Source organism: Podarcis bocagei (assembly GCF_964188305.1).
Source record: "Podarcis bocagei genome assembly, chromosome: 7".
Lineage (NCBI taxonomy): Eukaryota > Metazoa > Chordata > Lepidosauria > Squamata > Lacertidae > Podarcis > Podarcis bocagei.
The window spans coordinates 66,575,335-66,592,729 of record NC_138132.1 but is presented as its reverse complement, the minus strand read 5'-3'; the positions used below and the strand labels follow the sequence as shown (position 1 = coordinate 66,592,729).

The 17,395-nt window shown below is 47.2% G+C and overlaps 1 protein-coding gene across 1 annotated transcript in view; it reads left to right on the top strand.

Annotated features, from left to right (window-relative positions):
- Positions 1-17,395, top strand: part of GPR153 (G protein-coupled receptor 153) — a 44,783-nt gene extending 27,388 nt beyond the window's left edge. Inside the window, exons 4-7 of the mRNA XM_081201771.1 lie at positions 8,169-8,358; positions 9,288-9,472; positions 10,714-15,114; positions 15,515-17,395. Coding sequence (XP_081057897.1) covers positions 8,169-8,358; positions 9,288-9,472; positions 10,714-11,532 — 1,194 coding nt within the window. The 3' untranslated portion in view covers positions 11,533-15,114; positions 15,515-17,395. The remainder of the gene's footprint in view (positions 1-8,168; positions 8,359-9,287; positions 9,473-10,713; positions 15,115-15,514) is intronic.

Sequence of the window (17,395 nt, the reverse complement as noted above, 5' to 3'; positions counted from 1 at the left end):
CCCGCGACCTTCTCCCAGCTGGAGAGGTGACGCGCGACTATGGCAGCAGCCTCTCCGCTGCGCCTTTCCGCTGCTCCCTGACCTGCTCTTTGGGGCTGGTGGTGGGCTTCCCCCCGCCAGCCCCAAAGAGCAGGTCGAAAGGAACCTGAAGCCTGGAGAGCGAGAGGGGTCGGTGCACACCGACCCCTCTTGCTCTCCAGGCTTCCAAGGTAGCCGCCTGAACGCACCCCAAACGGCACCTTGTTTTAGAGCGGGAAAACAAGAGGGGGAAAATTCTCCCCCTCTCTGCGCAGCGCCTCCTGCCACTTCGCTGAAGGGGCGCTGGGCAGAGAGGGGGAGATTTTTTTTTTCTTGTTCTCCCCCCTCTAAAACAAGGTGCGTCCTATTGTCCGGTGCGTCCTATAGTGCGAAAAATATGGTACCTCTGTCTCAGTTGAGACTGTAAGCTCTTTGGGGCAGGAACCTGTCCCCTGGATCTCAGAATTCTGCCCAGGCCACGCCCCCTTACTGACCACGCCCTCTTTGACTGCTTCTGCCTAGCTGGGAAAGGGCCACAGCCCAGTAGTAGAGCCATCTGCATTGCACGCAGAAGTTCCCAACTCCCAGCTCTACAAAAAAAGTTGGGAGAGAATATCTGCCTGCAGTCTTAGAAGGAACCTGCCAGTCCGTGTAGGCTATGCTGAACAAGATGGACTCAACAGACTCCATGTGTGATGCCTCTTGCTTGTTTGGATGCAGAAGGGAGAGGTTTGCTCCTGTGTAGAAATCTATTTCCTTTTGTACAGCAGGAAGGTACACACCTTTGCACAGGATGTGCCTTCTGTACAAAGGGAAGAGTCGTGTCTCTCATGGCACTGGGACTTGTGAACATCCGATGAAGCTGCAAGATCCAGGACAGGTGACAGAAAGTCCTTCTTCATTAAGCTATGCAGCTCGCTCCCACAGGAGACAGGGTTGACCACCCACTTGGATGGCTTTCAAAGAGGATTGGACAGATTCATGGAGGAGGAGGTGGCTGTCCATGACTACTAGCCATAATGGGCTATGCTTTGCCTCCACAGTCAGAAGCAGTCATGCTACTGAACACCAGCTGCTGGAAACCACAGGAGGAGAAAATGCCCTTGGGCTTGGGTCCTGCTTGCTGGTTTTACACAGGCATCTGGTTGGCCACACTGAGAACAGGATACTGGACTAGATGGGCCTCCCAAGTTGGCCTGATCCAGCAGAAACCTTCTTATGTTGCTCTGCCAATCTGCTCAGTCATCTACCGCCTTCTCTCACCTTTCCTCTTGAAACCATCACCAGATTCAAGCTGTTCTGGAGCTCCACCATCAGCTTGCACTCTGCTTAAGATCATAAGAAGAGCCTGCTGGATCACGCCAATGGCCTGATCCAGTCCAGCTTCCTGTTCTTTTTTTTTTTTTTTATAAAAATTTTTATTGCGTTTCTTTCCATAGGTGAACAAATTTGTTTGGACAACAATATACAAGAAACATTTTCCATATATATAAAGAAAAACATAGAAAAAAGAAAAGATCATCATGAAATTTTTTCGACATCTTTTTGGACCTCCTCACATCCTCTCAGCATTGCGTTCATCATTCTAACCAATTCAGCAATTTATTATCTTATTTCCCAACTTATTATGCCTTTGTATTTATTATGTTACCAATTTCAAAAATTTGTAATTTAATTTTAACACTCTTAATAAACATAATATTTTGTTTTTAATTTGTCTCATTTTTTTTTCCATCAATACTTACTTTATCATTTACTTAAAATAAATTGCAGAAGCATAACGTTTCTTAATCGTGCACAATCTTAACACTCAAACAACTTATAATGTTTTTGCAAATAGTCCTTAAATTTTTTCCAGTCCTCCTCCATTGTTTCTTCGCTCAGATCTCGAATTCTGCCAGTCATTTCTGCCAACTCCATGTAGTCCATCAACTGCGTCTGCCAGTCCTCCAGTGTGGGTAAATCTGGTGTCTTCCAGAACTTTGCGATAAGAATCCTAGCTGCTGTGGTTGCATACATAAACAAGGTTCTGTCCTTCTTTGGCACCTTCCGGTCCACCATGCCCAGAAGAAAGGCCTCTGGTTTCTTAGAAAAGGTATATCTGAATACCTTTTTCAACTCATTATGTATCATTTCCCAGAAGGCCTTTACTTTCGGGCAGGTCCACCAGAGGTGAAAGAATGTCCCTTCTGCCTCCTTACATTTCCAACACTTATTATCAGAAAGATGGTATATTTTAGCCAACTTGACTGGGGTCATGTACCACCGGTATACCATTTTCATAATGTTCTCTTTCAAGGCACTACATGCCGTGAATTTCATGCCGGTGTTCCATAACCTTTCCCAGTCCTCAGACATAATGTTGTGTCCTACATCCTGTGCCCATTTTATCATAGCAGATTTAACTGTCTCATCCTGTGTGTTCCATTTAAGCAGCAAGTCATACATCCTCGAAAGTACCTTAGTCTTTGGTTCTAATAACTCCGTCTCCAGTTTCGATTTCTCCAACTGGAAACCCACTTTTTTGTCCATTTTGAATACCTCTTGAATTTGAGCATAATGTAACCAATCTCGCACCTTACCTTTTAATTTGTCCTGGCTTTGGAGCTTCCAATTGTCTCCAACTCTTTCAATCAGTTCCCAATATTTTGGCCAATGGGCCTCCATATTGGGCTTTTTTTTAGAAATCTTGGCTTCCACAGGTGATAACCACCTCGGGGTCTTGTTTTCTAATAAATCCTTATACTTCATCCAAACGGCAAAAATTGATTTTCTGACAATATGGTTTTTGAACAATTTATGAACCTTCGCCTTGTCATACCACAAGTATGCATGCCAACCATACACATTATCAAACCCCTCCAGATCTAGGACATCGGTGTTTTCCAACAGGAACCAATCCTTCAACCAGCAGAAGGCTGCAGCTTCATAGTACAACCTTAAGTCCGGCAGGGCAAACCCCCCTCTTTCTTTTGAGTCGGTTAGTATTTTAAATTTTATTCGGGGCTTTTTGCCCTGCCAGACAAACTTAGAAATATCCTTCTGCCATTTTCCAAAGCATTCCATTCTGTCCACGACCTGAAGGGTTTGAAATAAGAATAGCATTTTTGGCAAAACACACATCTTTATAGCTGCGATTCGGCCTGACAAGGTAAGTTTCAATCTTGACCAGATATCCAAGTCTTTTTTAATTTCCAACCAACATTTTTCATAGTTATCTTTGAAAAGGTTTAAATTTTTGGTGGACAAGTATACCCCCAGGTATTTCACTTTTTTAACCACACTTAGCTCTGTCTCTTTCTGATACCCCTCTATCTCTGTAGGTGTCAAATTTTTGACCAAAACCTTAGTTTTTTGTTTGTTTAACTTGAATCCCGCCACCCGACCAAACTCCAAAATAAGTTCCAAAACTCTTTTTGTGCTAGATACTGGCTCCTGTACTGTCAAGACTAGGTCATCTGCAAAGGCTTTCAGTTTGTATTGTTTCGCTCCGACCTCTATACCTTGCACCAACTGGTCCTCCCTAATCATATTCAGCAATACCTCCAGAACAGAAATAAATAGCAGAGGGGATAAAGGGCACCCCTGTCGTGTCCCTTTTTCAATTAGAAGTTCATCCGACACCACATTGTTCACTATCAACTTGGCTTTTTGCTCTGAATAAATTGCTTCTAGTCCATTTTCAAACCCCCGTCCCACTCCCATCCCCTTCAGGTTTTTCTTCATAAACATCCAAGAAATGTTGTCAAATGCTTTCTCCGCATCAATAAAGATTAAAGCAGCCCTTGTGTTTCTGATTCGCAACAACTCCAATATATCAATAATATTCCTGGTGTTATCAGACATGTGTCTACCAGGGAGAAAGCCTGCTTGGTCCTTGTGAATTACTTCGTTTAAAACGTTTTTAAGTCTACTTGCTAAAATGTCTGCAAATATTTTGTAATCCACATTCAGGAGTGAGATGGGACGGTAGTTCTTAAGCTGAGTCTTTTCCTTCTCTGACTTGGGAATCAATGTGATGAATGCTTCTTTCCACGTTTCCGGTGCCCTTCTCCCCTCCATAATCTGGTTGCAAACCTCCAACAACGGTTGTATCAAACAATCCTTCAGAGTCTTATAATATTTGGAGGTGAGACCATCTGGGCCTGGAGATTTGCCAAGTTGCATATTTTGGATGGCACCTTCAATTTCCTGTTGAGTTATTTTACTGTTGAGAATTGATCTTTTATCTTGACTTATTTTAGATAGTCCATTTGTCCTCAAGAATTGGTCTATTTCCGATTCTTTCTGAGGCCCCTGTGCATAAAGTTCCTTGAAGTATCTGTGGAAGCACTTTCTTATTTCTTCTGGTTTCTGAACTATTTTTCCTTGAATCTCCAGGTTTGTGACTGTGTTTAGCTTTTGTCTTTTTTTCAATTGCCAAGCTAACAACTTTCCACATTTATTTGCTGATTCAAACGATCTCTGCTTCATTTGTTTAATTTTCCACTCAATCTCTTGATTAATCAATTTCGAATATTGTGCTTGATGGAATTTGATCTCTCTTAGCACCTCTTTTGACTTCGGATTAGTTCTCAGCTTTTTCTCTCCTTCACTTATTTTCTCTAGAATTTTTTCCTTTTTTCCATTCCAAAATTTTTTCTTTATTGTATTCTGTTGTATCAGAAACCCTCTCATTACAGCTTTGCTTGCGTCCCAGATTATTCTTTTCTCCACCGTAGTGTTCAAATTTATTTCAAAGTAGTCCTTTAGCGTTTTTTGGGCCTTCTTAACGATCTCTTGATCTCTTAGCAAGGTGTCATTCATTCTCCATCTGAAGGATCCAGTTGGGAAAAGTCTCAATTCCATTTTTAAGGCATTATGGTCGGAGCAGGTTTTTGGGCAGATTTCCACTTTTCTCGTTTTCGGGGCCAGTCCTCTAGATATCCAAATTTGGTCGATTCGTGTCCATGACAAGTGGGCCTCAGAAAAGAAGGTTCCTTCTTTACCCAAGGGGTTCCTTGTCCTCCAAATGTCAATCAAGTCCATATTGTCTGTCATTTCAAAAAAGGTTTTAGGAAGTCTACCGTCTGTTGTTAAGTTTTGATTTTGGGATTTGTCCATATTTGTAGACACCACCCCATTCATATCTCCCATCACGATAATATTAGAATAGTCCAAATAGTCCATCATCGTCTCATGCAGCTTCTTGTAGAATTCTGATTTTCCATCATTTGGCGCGTAGATTCCTAATATCAAAATCTTTTCCCCTTGTGTTTGGATTTCAATTGCAAGGGTTCTTCCATGATCATCTTTAAATAAAAATTTTGGCGACAGGTTCTCCTTTGCATAAATTACAACACCTCTTTTTTTAACTTTGTCTGATGAGATAAATTCTTGGCCAAGTCTTTTATTGATTAATACTTTCCTGTGGAGCCTAGTCACATGTGTTTCTTGCAAACATATTACATCCAATTGTTCTTTTTTTAGGATATGAAATATCCTTCTCCTTTTTTCCGGAGAATTCCCGCCATTTATGTTCCAACTAAGTAGCTGCAGAGACATCCTGTTCTATTTCAGATGTTCTTAAGATGGGGTGTCTTCCTTTTGTTCAGATCCCGAAGGTATAGGCGTTGGCCCACTTCCGGGCGGTGCTGGTGCTGGTAAAACTGGAAGCCAATCCGCTCCTTTTTGGAGATCTTCTCCGTGGTCGTGAAGGAACCTTTGGTTATCTTCAGGTGTTCTTATTTTAACCTTCCTTTCTTTGTAGGTGAAGGATAATCCCTGTGGAAACTCCCACCTATAGGGGATTGCGTTGTGTCTCGGCAGTTTTGCTAATTCTGTATAGGTGGCTCTAAGGTCCAACAGCTGCCTCGGGATATCTCTATAAATTTCCACTCTTTTGTCTTGTATTTCAATTGCTTTTTTGAAGTGAAGGCCTAGGATCTTGTCTCTCTCTTCCTTTGTTCTTAAAATTATCAAGCAGTCTCTGGATCTGTCTTTCCTTACCAGTCTTCCCAATCTATATGCCGAGACAATCCTAAAATCCGTGTCTTCCTTTAAACCCCAGAACTTCGAGAATTCCTGTGTTAAGTATCCAATCAAGTCTCCTTGCTCGAGTTCTGGAATACCTCTCAATTTGATGTTGCTCTCACGATTTTTCAGTTCCACCATTGACAGATAGACTTGTTGTTCACCCACCTGTTTGTGCAGGGGCCTAACTTCTCCTTTTATTTCTTCAACCTCTTTTTGTAGGACTCCCACTTTCTGGATTGCTTCTCCAGCTAATTCTCGATTTTCCGCTGTTGCTCCTTGCAATTTCTCTATGGCTTGCGTGTGCTGGGAAACTTGGTCAGTCAATTTTTGGATCGAGGAAGTTGCTTTATCTATCTTCACAGACTGATCGTCCACCTTCTGATTTAAACTTGATAGTTGCTCCAATATTTGTTTTAATAGTGTGTCTGACCCACCTGCTGCCATATCTTCCTCAGTGGACTTCTCAGTTATTTCCCCTTGTTCTCTATGAGACACCAGTACCGCTGGAACCGACGAACGGCGTCCTTGGGTCAATGTTGTTTGTACAAATTGTGCTGGTCTTCTTTCCTTTTCCTTTTCTTTTTCCTTAGCCTCTTTAGTTTCCTTTGCTTTAGACGCTCTTGTTCTCCCTGCACCACTCATTACACATCTGTCAATGTTCAAGGTCAAATTGTCTATTGTTCCATGGGAAAGACAAATTCAGGAGTAAACAGCCAGTGAGATGGAATTCAAAACAAAAGTCAGTTCCCAGGATTTTGTAATCCGAAAGCCCTGTAGGGGGAGTGCCACCCGATTTCAAAGACAAGGAAGGAAGTAATCCGCCATTAAAGTTCCAAATTGTTTCAAAACAGTAAATTCGTTAATCCAAAAGTCCCTTCATAAATTCAAGATCTCCCAAAGCACCTTTTATACATCGACAAAGTTTCACGAAAGGTGCTTGTAACAGTATTCCAATCAGTCTTTTCTGCTCAAATGTAACAATTACTTTCTAGCACAGTTTGCAACTGTTTCCGCAGTTTGACACAGTCTCTCTCTCTGGCAGCCCGACAATCTGGCTCTTTAAAAATACAGCCCAAAGAAGAAAAAAGATAGGAGGAAAGTCACCATCTGCTGCTTCTTTTAGTCAATGTCCGTTTCCACCTTCAGCTCAATAAGATAAGCAAATTTTATGGCACGAAAAAGTTTAAGCTTCCCAAAGTCCCGTTTCAAATGCTTCCGTTTCTAAAAGCTTTGCTTTGATCTTGTCAGCAATGTCGGAAGACGGACTTCCCTTTTCTCGTCTCCCGCTTTCAGCCAAATTAACCGAATTTCTTTGCCAAATTTTAAACCCCTTTACTCACGGGTATGTTGCTTGCAGTTTAGCGTTGATTTTAGGAAGAAGGATCAGCGCTCATCTGTAACAGCCGCGCGGCTTCGCATCCGCGGAAAGAGCGATGAACTCACAGCACCGCTACCCCTCCTTCACTCCGGGTCTCCTTACGGGGTCCCTTCTGTGCTTTCGGAGCAGCTTCTGGTGCCCGCCGAGTCCCACGGCCACGGGCTCACTCTACCCGTGGTTTATCTTGATGGGTCGTCGCTATGCCGCAGCGAACGACCCTTTTCCGCGGAGCCCCTCTTCAGAGCTCGAAGAGGACCGCCATTACAGTTTCGCGCCGCCCCCGGAAGTGCCAGCTTCCTGTTCTTGCAGGTGCTCCAAAGGGAAACCAGCAAGAGCACCCTCTCCCCTCCAGTGGTTTCCAGCAGCTGGTTTTCAGAAGCATTGTTGCATCTAACTTAGGCAGAACATAGTAGCCATCAACTCCCCCATGAATTTGTCTTATTCTCTCTTAAAATCACCACTGCCTCCTGTGGGAGTGAGTGCTGCAGTTCAGCTATGTGCTGCGTGAAGGACTTTTTTAAAAAAACAAAAAACTACACTTGTACCCTTCCTATTTTCTCTGAAACTCAAGTCCGGGTCTGTGGTGGTCCCAGGCAGGTAGCCACCCATCCAAGCCCTAACCAGCCTGAGACCAGCTTAGCTTCCACAATGCGGCTGCATTAGATACCCCACCAGCCAATGTGCCCACTGCCCACCGTGAGAGTCTTGAGGGCCTGTTAGGAGCCCCTACCGATGTCCCTGGTGCCTTGTCCTGCAGGTGGTGAGCTTTGCCAGTTTGAAGTCGGACGTGGCCTACAACTGGATGATCCTCTGCGTCCTCTGGTGCTCAGTCATCCAGTCCCTCCTGCTCCCGCTTTTCCTCTGGGCTTGTGACCGCTACCGAGCTGACATCAAGTCCATCTGGGAGAAGTGTGTGGCCGTCATGTCCAATGACGATGTGGGGGAAGGTGAGTGGTGATTGCTTTTTGCGGGGGGAGTCCCCCAAATTCTGGAGGTAGGGCGTTTGGGCAGTCCAGTCCAGTCCTGGGCATTGTGTCTTTCCTACGTGAATGGAGGACAGCATCTTGGCTGAACCTCAGTCCTCTTCAGTTGCGAGGTTGGTGTTTGGGAGCAGTAGGAAATGATGGACAAGACCAGGAAGAAACCAAGGCAGCCAGCAAATACATTCCATGTGCCCCTCCTGGCCCAAGTGAATTGTAGAATTGGAAGGGGCCCAAAGGGTGAGTTAATCCAACTCCCTGCAGTGCGGTTATATCTGTCCGCATTCATCCCTGCCCTCCAGCATAGTCTATCTGTTAATATCGCAGTGAGCATTCAGGTGGAATACTGACTCTACCTTCCCTTCCATGTATTCCCCATAATGTGTTTTATTTACGGTGTTTCTGGAATTTATATATTTCACTTGGGTGTAAAAACCAAGACCTCAGAGCGGTTTAAGAAAAGGAAGAAGGCAATAAGAATTATCATTGAAAACAGTTTTAGAAAGGCAGCAGCTACTTAAAACATTCAGAAAAGAATGAAAATCTGCAATAAAAAAATGGATCAGAGCACATGCCAACATCCTATATAACTGGACAGGCTTGTTTTTAGCAGGTTCCGGAAAGAGTCTGGCGAAGGAGACTGTCTGATATCATTAGGCAGGGAGTTCCAAAGTCCTGCCACACAATGTGAAAGAGGAGAAACTTGCTGCTTACTTCCCCCCCCCCCCACAAAGGAAACCCCCTCCCCTCAAAAAAAGAAATTAGAGAGCTGGGCTTTGACATCTTGGAGGAGTGGGTCCTTCATGGCTGTGGCCCCGACCCCTTCGTCCAAGGTTCTTAGCAGTGGACCCCACCCCACCCTTTTTAATGCAGCTTTGCTTCCTCTGGGACTGCAGAAAACAGCCTGGATGGAGTGATCCATACAGACCTGGTGTACGAGCGGCCCTACGATTACAACTTTGCTGGGGACGCCCTGACCTTGGACCACATTGCCAAATACGACCTCTCAGCCCTGGAGAGGGGCATCCCCCAAGCCTACCCTACAAAGCCTCCCCCAGAGGACAAGATGCAGTATCTGCAGGTAAGTGTGGGGGGGGGAGAATACTTGCCCACCTAGATCAGTAACACCTCCATTGACTGGCAGCAGGTCTCTGGGTTTTCAGACAGGGAATCTTTTCCAGCTTTACTGGGTCCTTCTGAATGGGAAGCAGGTGCTCTAACCACTGAGCTGCAGAGGGTTTGTGTTGCATCCCAGTGAACAGGAGAAGTGAAAAGTGTAACTGCTTTCTACCACCTACCAGGGAGGAGAATGGGGAAAAGGTAATCATATAATTGTCAAGTTGGGAGGGACACCCCAAAGGTCATGTAGTCCAACCCGCTGTAATGCGGGGATCACAGCTAATTTAATGGCACTTCTGTGTTCTTTAGCAGTGATGGTGCTGCTCTGCCCCTCCTTCCACCCCACACAAGGCCCATTCCTCCCCTTTGGCTGCTTTTCGCTTTCAGCTGTCTTAAAAAACCATGCGTACATCTCTAAGTCCCAGTTCCCATCTGCCGAGTCCTGTCAACTGTGGATAGTGTGAAAAGAAGCTCAGAAACATTAGAGGTGTTACGTTGCAGCTTACTTATCATGGATTGAGACTGCTCGGTCCAGGAGTTAAGTTCCATTCACCTACTTCAGAGAAGGGACCACAAGGGTCATCTAGTCCAACCCCAGCATTGCAGGAATCTTTTGCCCAATGTGGGGCTCGAACCCACAAGTCTCATGCTCTACCGACTGAGAGATGTACAGTTCCCAGAATTCTCTGGGGGGAGGGCATGACTGTTTAAAGCGGAATAATGGTTCAAATGTGTTGCCTTGCACAGCTCCAAGAACCCTTTCTAAGGCACCTGCCAGAGAAATTGTGGAACAGGGGTGGCTAACCTGTGGGTGCTCCAGGACCACATTCACGCCTTCCATATAAAGCTCTATGATACCACTTTAAACAGTCATGGCTTCCCCAGAGGAATTCTGGGAAGGGTAGTTTGTAAAAGGTGCTGAGAGCTGTTAGGAGGCCCCTTCCATTCCTCTCACAGAACTACAATTCCCAGAGTTGTGAAACAACCAATCCCTCTTCACAAGGAGTTGTAGCTCTGTGAGGAGAATAGGGGCCTACAAACAACTCTCCGTCCCCTTCCCAGAATTCCTTGGGAGAAGCCATGACTGTTCTAAGTGGTATCACAGTGCTTCAATGGTACAGTGTGAATGTGGCCTTTGAGAGCCCTTGAACCCAGTGCAGAGGCGGCAATCACTCTGAAGCTTCTCCATTCCTCCTCCCGCAGGTCCCCCCCACCCGGCGCTTCTCCCACGACGAAACGGACATTTGGACGACCAGCCAGATCTCGGCCTACCTCCAGCACTGGGGGGCCAGCGGGGATATGGCCGCCAGCCTGGCCCAGCTCCTCCTCCCGCGGGGGCATGGCTACGAGCGCCGGAGGAGCAGCAGCAGCCTCCTGTCCTATCAAGAGGAAGGGCAGCACCCACACCGCAGGCGCCGGAAGTCCGCCGAGAGCACCTTGTCCCTCAGGCCCTTCCCTCCGGAAGACTACTACAAGGGCGGCGGTGGCGGCAGTGGCGGGGGGCCTGGAGGCTACAAGTACTTCAGCAAGGAGGAAGGGGTGAACACCAGCCCCCTGCCCAGCCCCAGGAAGGGCCCTCTGCGCTCTGCATCCGTCTCCCTCATCCCGGACACGTTCCGCCATTGCTCGGCCAACCTCGCCAACTTCCCCTTGACCAATTTTGAGCGGGAACCTCAGGGCTTGCGGCGCCTCTCGGCCCAAGGCAGGGGGTGCTCCCTGATGGTCCCAGGCCCTTTCCTGGCCCAGGAGGATACCAAGAACTTCTTCCCTAAAGGCAGCGCCGGCTCCCCGTGCCTGGAGCAGATCCGCATCCAGCTGTACGAAGCTCCTGAGGAACGCCCAGCCAGCAGCTGCTGCTCCGAGCCAGAGGGCTTCCGGACAGGCCTCAGCCCCTCCTGGGGGGGCCAGGAGGAGCTCCGGAAGGGCGGAAGCAAGGGCAGCACCAGCAGCTTCCTGAGCACACCCTCAGCCTCCTCCGGGTATGCCACGTACCACTCAGATTCCATGGGTTCAAGCTCCTAGAAGCATAAAGCACCAGAAGCCACTGGAGGGTCCCGTTCAGTTTTCTCTTTCTCTCGGGAAAAGTCTTCTCCTCTTCGTGGTCCAGGCTTTTGTTGTTTATTTAAAGAGGACTGGGCACAGCACCAAAGAAACCAAAACTCCAGCCTCTCTTGCGTGTTTTGCAAAAAAGCAGGAGGATGGAGGAGAAGGAGGAGGGTGGCCAGGGTGATTTGAGGACTCGGGAGCTGCAGCGGAGCAACTTGGAGACCCATGTCCCTCTTGGCTGAACCAGACCTCGCCATCAGAAGGGCAGTGGGGTGCACTTTCCCCATTCCTTCTTCCTTCCTTACTTCCAGCTGCAGCCGCTAGCTGGGCCCGATCAGGAATTTTCCATTTTTTTAATAATCCTGTGTCCCGCACCTGGTACTTTCTAAGACAATGTAAAGTTGTGCATGAGTTTTCTGTATCAAATGACCCCGCGATGCGTCCCCTGGATGAGGCTGTTGATGAAAGCTACGGGCTTGCAAAAGGGTGGGGTGGGGTGGGGTGGGGGTTCACCGAATTTCTCAGAGGAGGCTTTTGGCAAGGTGGCAAAGCAGTCTGTGTTCCCCTTTCCTCCATCAGTCCTGGTTTGCGGGACAAGAGCTGTGTGTTTGTGTTCCATTTATCCATGATATCACTGCACAAGCAAAGGGTTTGAGGCAGGTGCAAAGCTCCGTGCTGATATGCTCCATCCCCTGAACCGTAGGGTGTTGCAGGATGAGGCCCCTGTGGAATCTAGCCTGGCAGCTGATGGGCAAGGAGAGAGAAGAAACTGTTGGTTAAACTGGCTGCTGGGACTTGGAGTCCAACAATATTAGGCTGGAATAAGGGTTTAGTCTATGTTGGCATTTGGGGCTTTCTCCCCTCTGTTCCTGGGACTCAAGGCAGCAGCTTCTGACACACACATTTGGCCCACAGGATGGAGATTTCACCCCGCCGCCACCACCTTTCCAGTGCCAAAGCCCTGCCACCCACACCATGGGTTGATTTGCTGCCTCTGGTCTGATCTGAAGCAGCAGATTGCAGGTAGAAACTGTGCTTTATGATTCTAGGGTCATCTAATCTAACCCCCTGCAATGGGCGTTTCTCCAGGGGCAAAAAAGCACGACAGGCACAGCGTTAAGGGCCAAAGCTGCAACCCATCCTCCTGTTCTCTCCTGAGCCCCAGGAACATCTAGTGATATTTTTTTAAAAGACAAAATCACGGCATCGCTGCAGTGCCCCTGCTGTGTGGCCTGGAGCACCACCTGCATGCATCATTCAAATTGTAGTGTTGCACCTGGGGCTACTGTTTTCAGCCTGCTTGGTTGGAAAATGATGGGAGGGGATCGTCACCTTTCTGGTTTTTCTGTATGTAGGGTGGGTGGCATGTCTTTGGTACTGGCGGGGGAGGAATCTTTTCTAGCCCTTGGGCTGGATCCTTATCTCCCCATCCCAGGTGGGCCAAATTTGACTGGTGGGAGTGGCTGCCCACCTGCCAATCACCTGACATCACTATGCCACTGTGCTTTGAAGGCCCAGTTGGTTGTTGGGACTTCAAAGCACAGCACAGGGCTGTTTGAAAGCCCCTTTGTAAACAGCCCCATGCTGCTCTTTGAAAATGAGCTGGTGGAAAGTGGAAGTTCATCTGGCCCCAGCAGCAAAAATAAAGAGTTCACTCCCAGTTATTTATTTGAAAGCACATTATATGATGGCAGGGTGGGGAGACTGGGCCTTTCTTTCAGGCTGCTTTGAACCCCTGGCCACTGTCACTTTTCCAGTTAAGCATGGGGCAAGTGAATGTTATGACCATTAGGGTCAGCACAAAGTTTCCTGCTTGAGTTCTGTCTTGCGTGCACGACTGTGTGTGTGATGTTGTCTTGGTAGCAGGGGAGACGAAAAGGTTTGCTTTAGGGAAATAGATGCCCGGGAAAGGAATGAGGGCAAGTGGAGAAGGGAGGGGAGGGAGGGAGTTAGTATTTGTAGAGTCCTCAACATTTTTGCTTTCAGGTGCACTGTCTTCAGTCAAACGGTCTCCTCCCTCTGGGGCAGGAGGTTCTCTCAATGGAGTCACAAGAGAAGCTTCCCTGAGCTAAGATAGAACCAGATTCAGTGCTTGTTTACATTCAGCTAATGGCTGGATTTGCCAATGTTTCAAGTCCAATCTAGTGCGGTGCAGGAACCGCAGCTAGAGAATCCATGACAGGTGGCCATCTGCTTAGAAACCTCCAAGGAAGGAGAGTCCACCACCTTCTGAGGTTGTCCATTCTGCTGTCAAACAGATCTTGCCATCAGAATGTTCTTCATCAGAATCTCCTTTCTCATCTCCACCCCATCATTCAGCTCGGACACTGAGGTCCAGGGCCGAGGGCCTTCTGCTGGTTCCCTCACTGTGAAAAGTGAAGCTACAGGGAACCAGGCAGAGGGCCTTCTCGGTGGTTGCGCCCGCCCTGTGGAACGCCCTCCCATCAAGGAAATAAACAACTATCTGACTTTTAGAAGACATCTGAAGGCAGCCCTGTTTAGGGAAGCTTTTAATGTTCGAAGTTTTATCGATTTATTATTATTATTATTGTTAATAATAATCTGTTAGCCAGATTGGTGGGGTATAAATTATTATTATTATTATTATTATTATTATTATTATTATTATTATTATCCCATGGTGCGGGCCCTACTCCCTGGAGCAGCAGAAATGGGGGATCTGTGCCTTTTAGCTGCTGAAGAGCAGGCAGAAATATGAGGTGCCACTTTTCCTTCCTCTTCAAAACCTATTTGCACACAGCTTTTGAAATCAACCCACATTGTCCATGGCTGTTTTCATCCCTTCGCTGGGCAGATCTACACCTAGGACACTGCTTTGCGCTGAGACCAAACTGGTTCATCTCAGTATATTGTCCACCCTGAGTGGCAACAATGGTTCTTCCAGGGTTTCAGGCATAGGGGACATTCTCTGCACCCCACTTGGAGATGCTGTCAGGATTGGACCTGGGACCTTCTGCAAGCAGAGCAGAATGAGATGATAGAGTCCAGAGGTGGAGAGCAGGCTGTACCACTTTAGGGTGCCGGAAATTGATAATTTATTTGAGCGTCCCCCCACATCCGAGGCAGATGCTGCCTTGATAACAGAGCTATAATCCTGTGCTGTGGAGGAACGTTCCCATCTCACTGAAACCTGTTGGGTGTTCCTTATTTTTCCCTTTCGGATTTTGGATTATTTAAGAAAGGACATACACTTCAACAACATACAAGGAGTGGAGAAATAAAGAAAGACAATGCGACGAAATTGAAGTTAAACATAAGACACAAAATGCAAATTTGCATCCTTTCGGTCACAATCCCTGAAAAGAATTACGGTACTGCATTGGTAATGGGGGTGGGGATAGCAATGCAATTGCTATTACAGTGGTACCTCCGCTTACATACGCTTCAGGTTACATACGCTTCAGGTTACAGATTCCGCTAACCCAGAAATAGTACCTCAGGTTAAGAACTTTGCTTCAGGATGAGAACAGAAATCGTGCAGCGGCAGCAGGAGGCACCATTAGCTAAAGTGGTGCTTCAGGTCAAGAACAGTTTCAGGCAGTGGCGTAGCGTGGGGGGTGCAGGGGGGCCGGCCGCACCAGGCGCAACATCTGGGGGGGGGCGCGCTCGCACTCGCAGCTCTCTGTCCCTACCTGGCTCACTCACTCTCTCACTGCAGTGCTGGCTGTGCAAATCCGATCCGAGCAGCTGGGTCGCCGCCCACTGTGGAGGGGGTGGGTGCCAGGCGTGCGGTGCGGAGAGAGAGTGAGGGACTATCTGGGGGAGGGACAGTGCAGCGGCCGCCCAGCGCAGCGCTGAGCGCGGGAGAGAACCACACCAGACCAGACCAGGCAGCAGCAAGAAGAAGCTGGCAGCGGCGGCAGGTTAGGGGTTAGGGGGCGCAAATTACTTGCCTTGCCCCGGGTGCTGACAACCCACGCTACGCCGCTGGTTTCAGGTTAAGAACGGAACTCCGGAATGAATTAAGTACGTCACCAGAGGTACCACTGTACATATACAAATGTTTGAGAGATACAGGAACAAACAATGGCTTGCCTGTTTGCCATCATATGGTCCACAACTTGAAAAAGAAAACAATCCGCAGTGGAGAGTTGATGCATTGGTTCAAGTGCCCCCACCCCACCCCCTACCCCAATCTGTTTTAGGATGGTCGCCTGTCTTGGGTGCCAAATCTGGAGACAGCTTTCCAAAATGTAGGTTGGCATCATTCATAATTTATTCCCCAGCACTTTAAGAATAGATATGGGGCCTTTGGGAGGATGAGCATTTTCCTCACAGGTCAAGGAAGGTGTTGTAATGCATGCCTGTATTTGTGGTGTGGGGGATGTGGAGGGTTCAAAAACATCTTGGGGTGGGGCTGGGTGGTATTGGTTGCACTTTGAAACTTGTACTGTTTTAATCATTGTAGCAGATTTATTCCCCTCACCCCATCGCTGTGAAATCCACAAAGGGGGAGGGGATCAGGGCAAAACATCTCAAAAGGCAGCTTCCAGGGCCCAGAAGTGCTCAGTGCACATCCTTCCCCATGGCTTTATTTCCTTTTATTGAAAAACAACAGCAGCGCCGAAAAAGCATGCTTCTAGTGCTCATGCTTACAGATGCTAACTCGCGTCTGAACCGGTGCAGCAGCAGCAGCGCCTGTGTCGAAAAGGGTAGCTCAGAGGAATTGTGATGGTCCCTCACTTCATCTCAAGTGTAGTTTGTTCTCGCACAGGCCACAGGATGGGGTCCCATCCCCCCGCCCCGCATTGTGGGTTTGCAAGGGGGAGAAGGATGCCAGTTGCTGAGAGGAGATCAGTCAGTTTGGGCTGTGGTTTCCAGAAAGGGGCTCTTTCGCTGCGTCCGCCATTGAATGTCCAAAGTCGTAGGGAGCAGTAATTATTTGAAGGCTAACTGTAGAGGTTGCACCTTTGGAACAAAACTGCCTCCCTCCCTCCCCCCCCCCCAGGGAAAAAGATGTTGTGCCAGGAAAACAGCCATGGCTCTCTGTGGTGTGACCAACAGACTTCTTGGTCGCTGTGGCGTGACCAACAGACTTCTGGGGCACTGTTTTTTCATTATTATTATTATTATTATTATTATTATTATTATTATTATTATTCCAACCACTTGATATTCCACCTCCCCACAAATATATTATGGATGTTGTGCCTTTTAAGGGTTTGACAATAACGATGCTGGTAATTAATATCTGACGAACATCGATAGTCCCGTTGATGAGCCTATATTGGATTTCTTTTTTGCAGAAGGCAGTCAGGTAAGAGGTGGGGTGAGCAAGATGAGATGCTTAACCCTTTTGTTGTACTGTATCTTTTTAACTCTTTGTAGTCTCACAAGGCAATACTTTTCCAAACCCGTTGGGAGGGTCACCGTATCTCAGAAACCAGATCCCATGTTTTTACTGACCTTTTGGGAAATAATACTTTTTTAAAGAAAAAACTCACCACCTTGGCACCCTTAATAAAGAATACTATGCCGGAGGCTGAAATTCATAGGCCCAGCCAGGCAATACCTTTCTACTGCTAGAAGACCACGGGGTTGGGGTGGGGAGTGTTTATTCCAGCGCTGAGGCTTCTCTTGGCCAGTTCCGAAAAGGACTCCATTTCTGTTTTGTGTTCTGTCCCTTTCTCTTGGTGACGTTCCACTCTGTGCAAAGACAAACTTTCTGATTTGTGTCTGGATTTGTCTCGAAACCAGATTAAAAAAAAAAAAAGTTTTATTCATCGGTTTTTCCAAACTGTTTGTAGTTTGCTCTTTTTTTCCAACCACTTTGAGGGTTCCTTTCTCTTAAAGACCAAATTAAAAACAAAAACAAAAA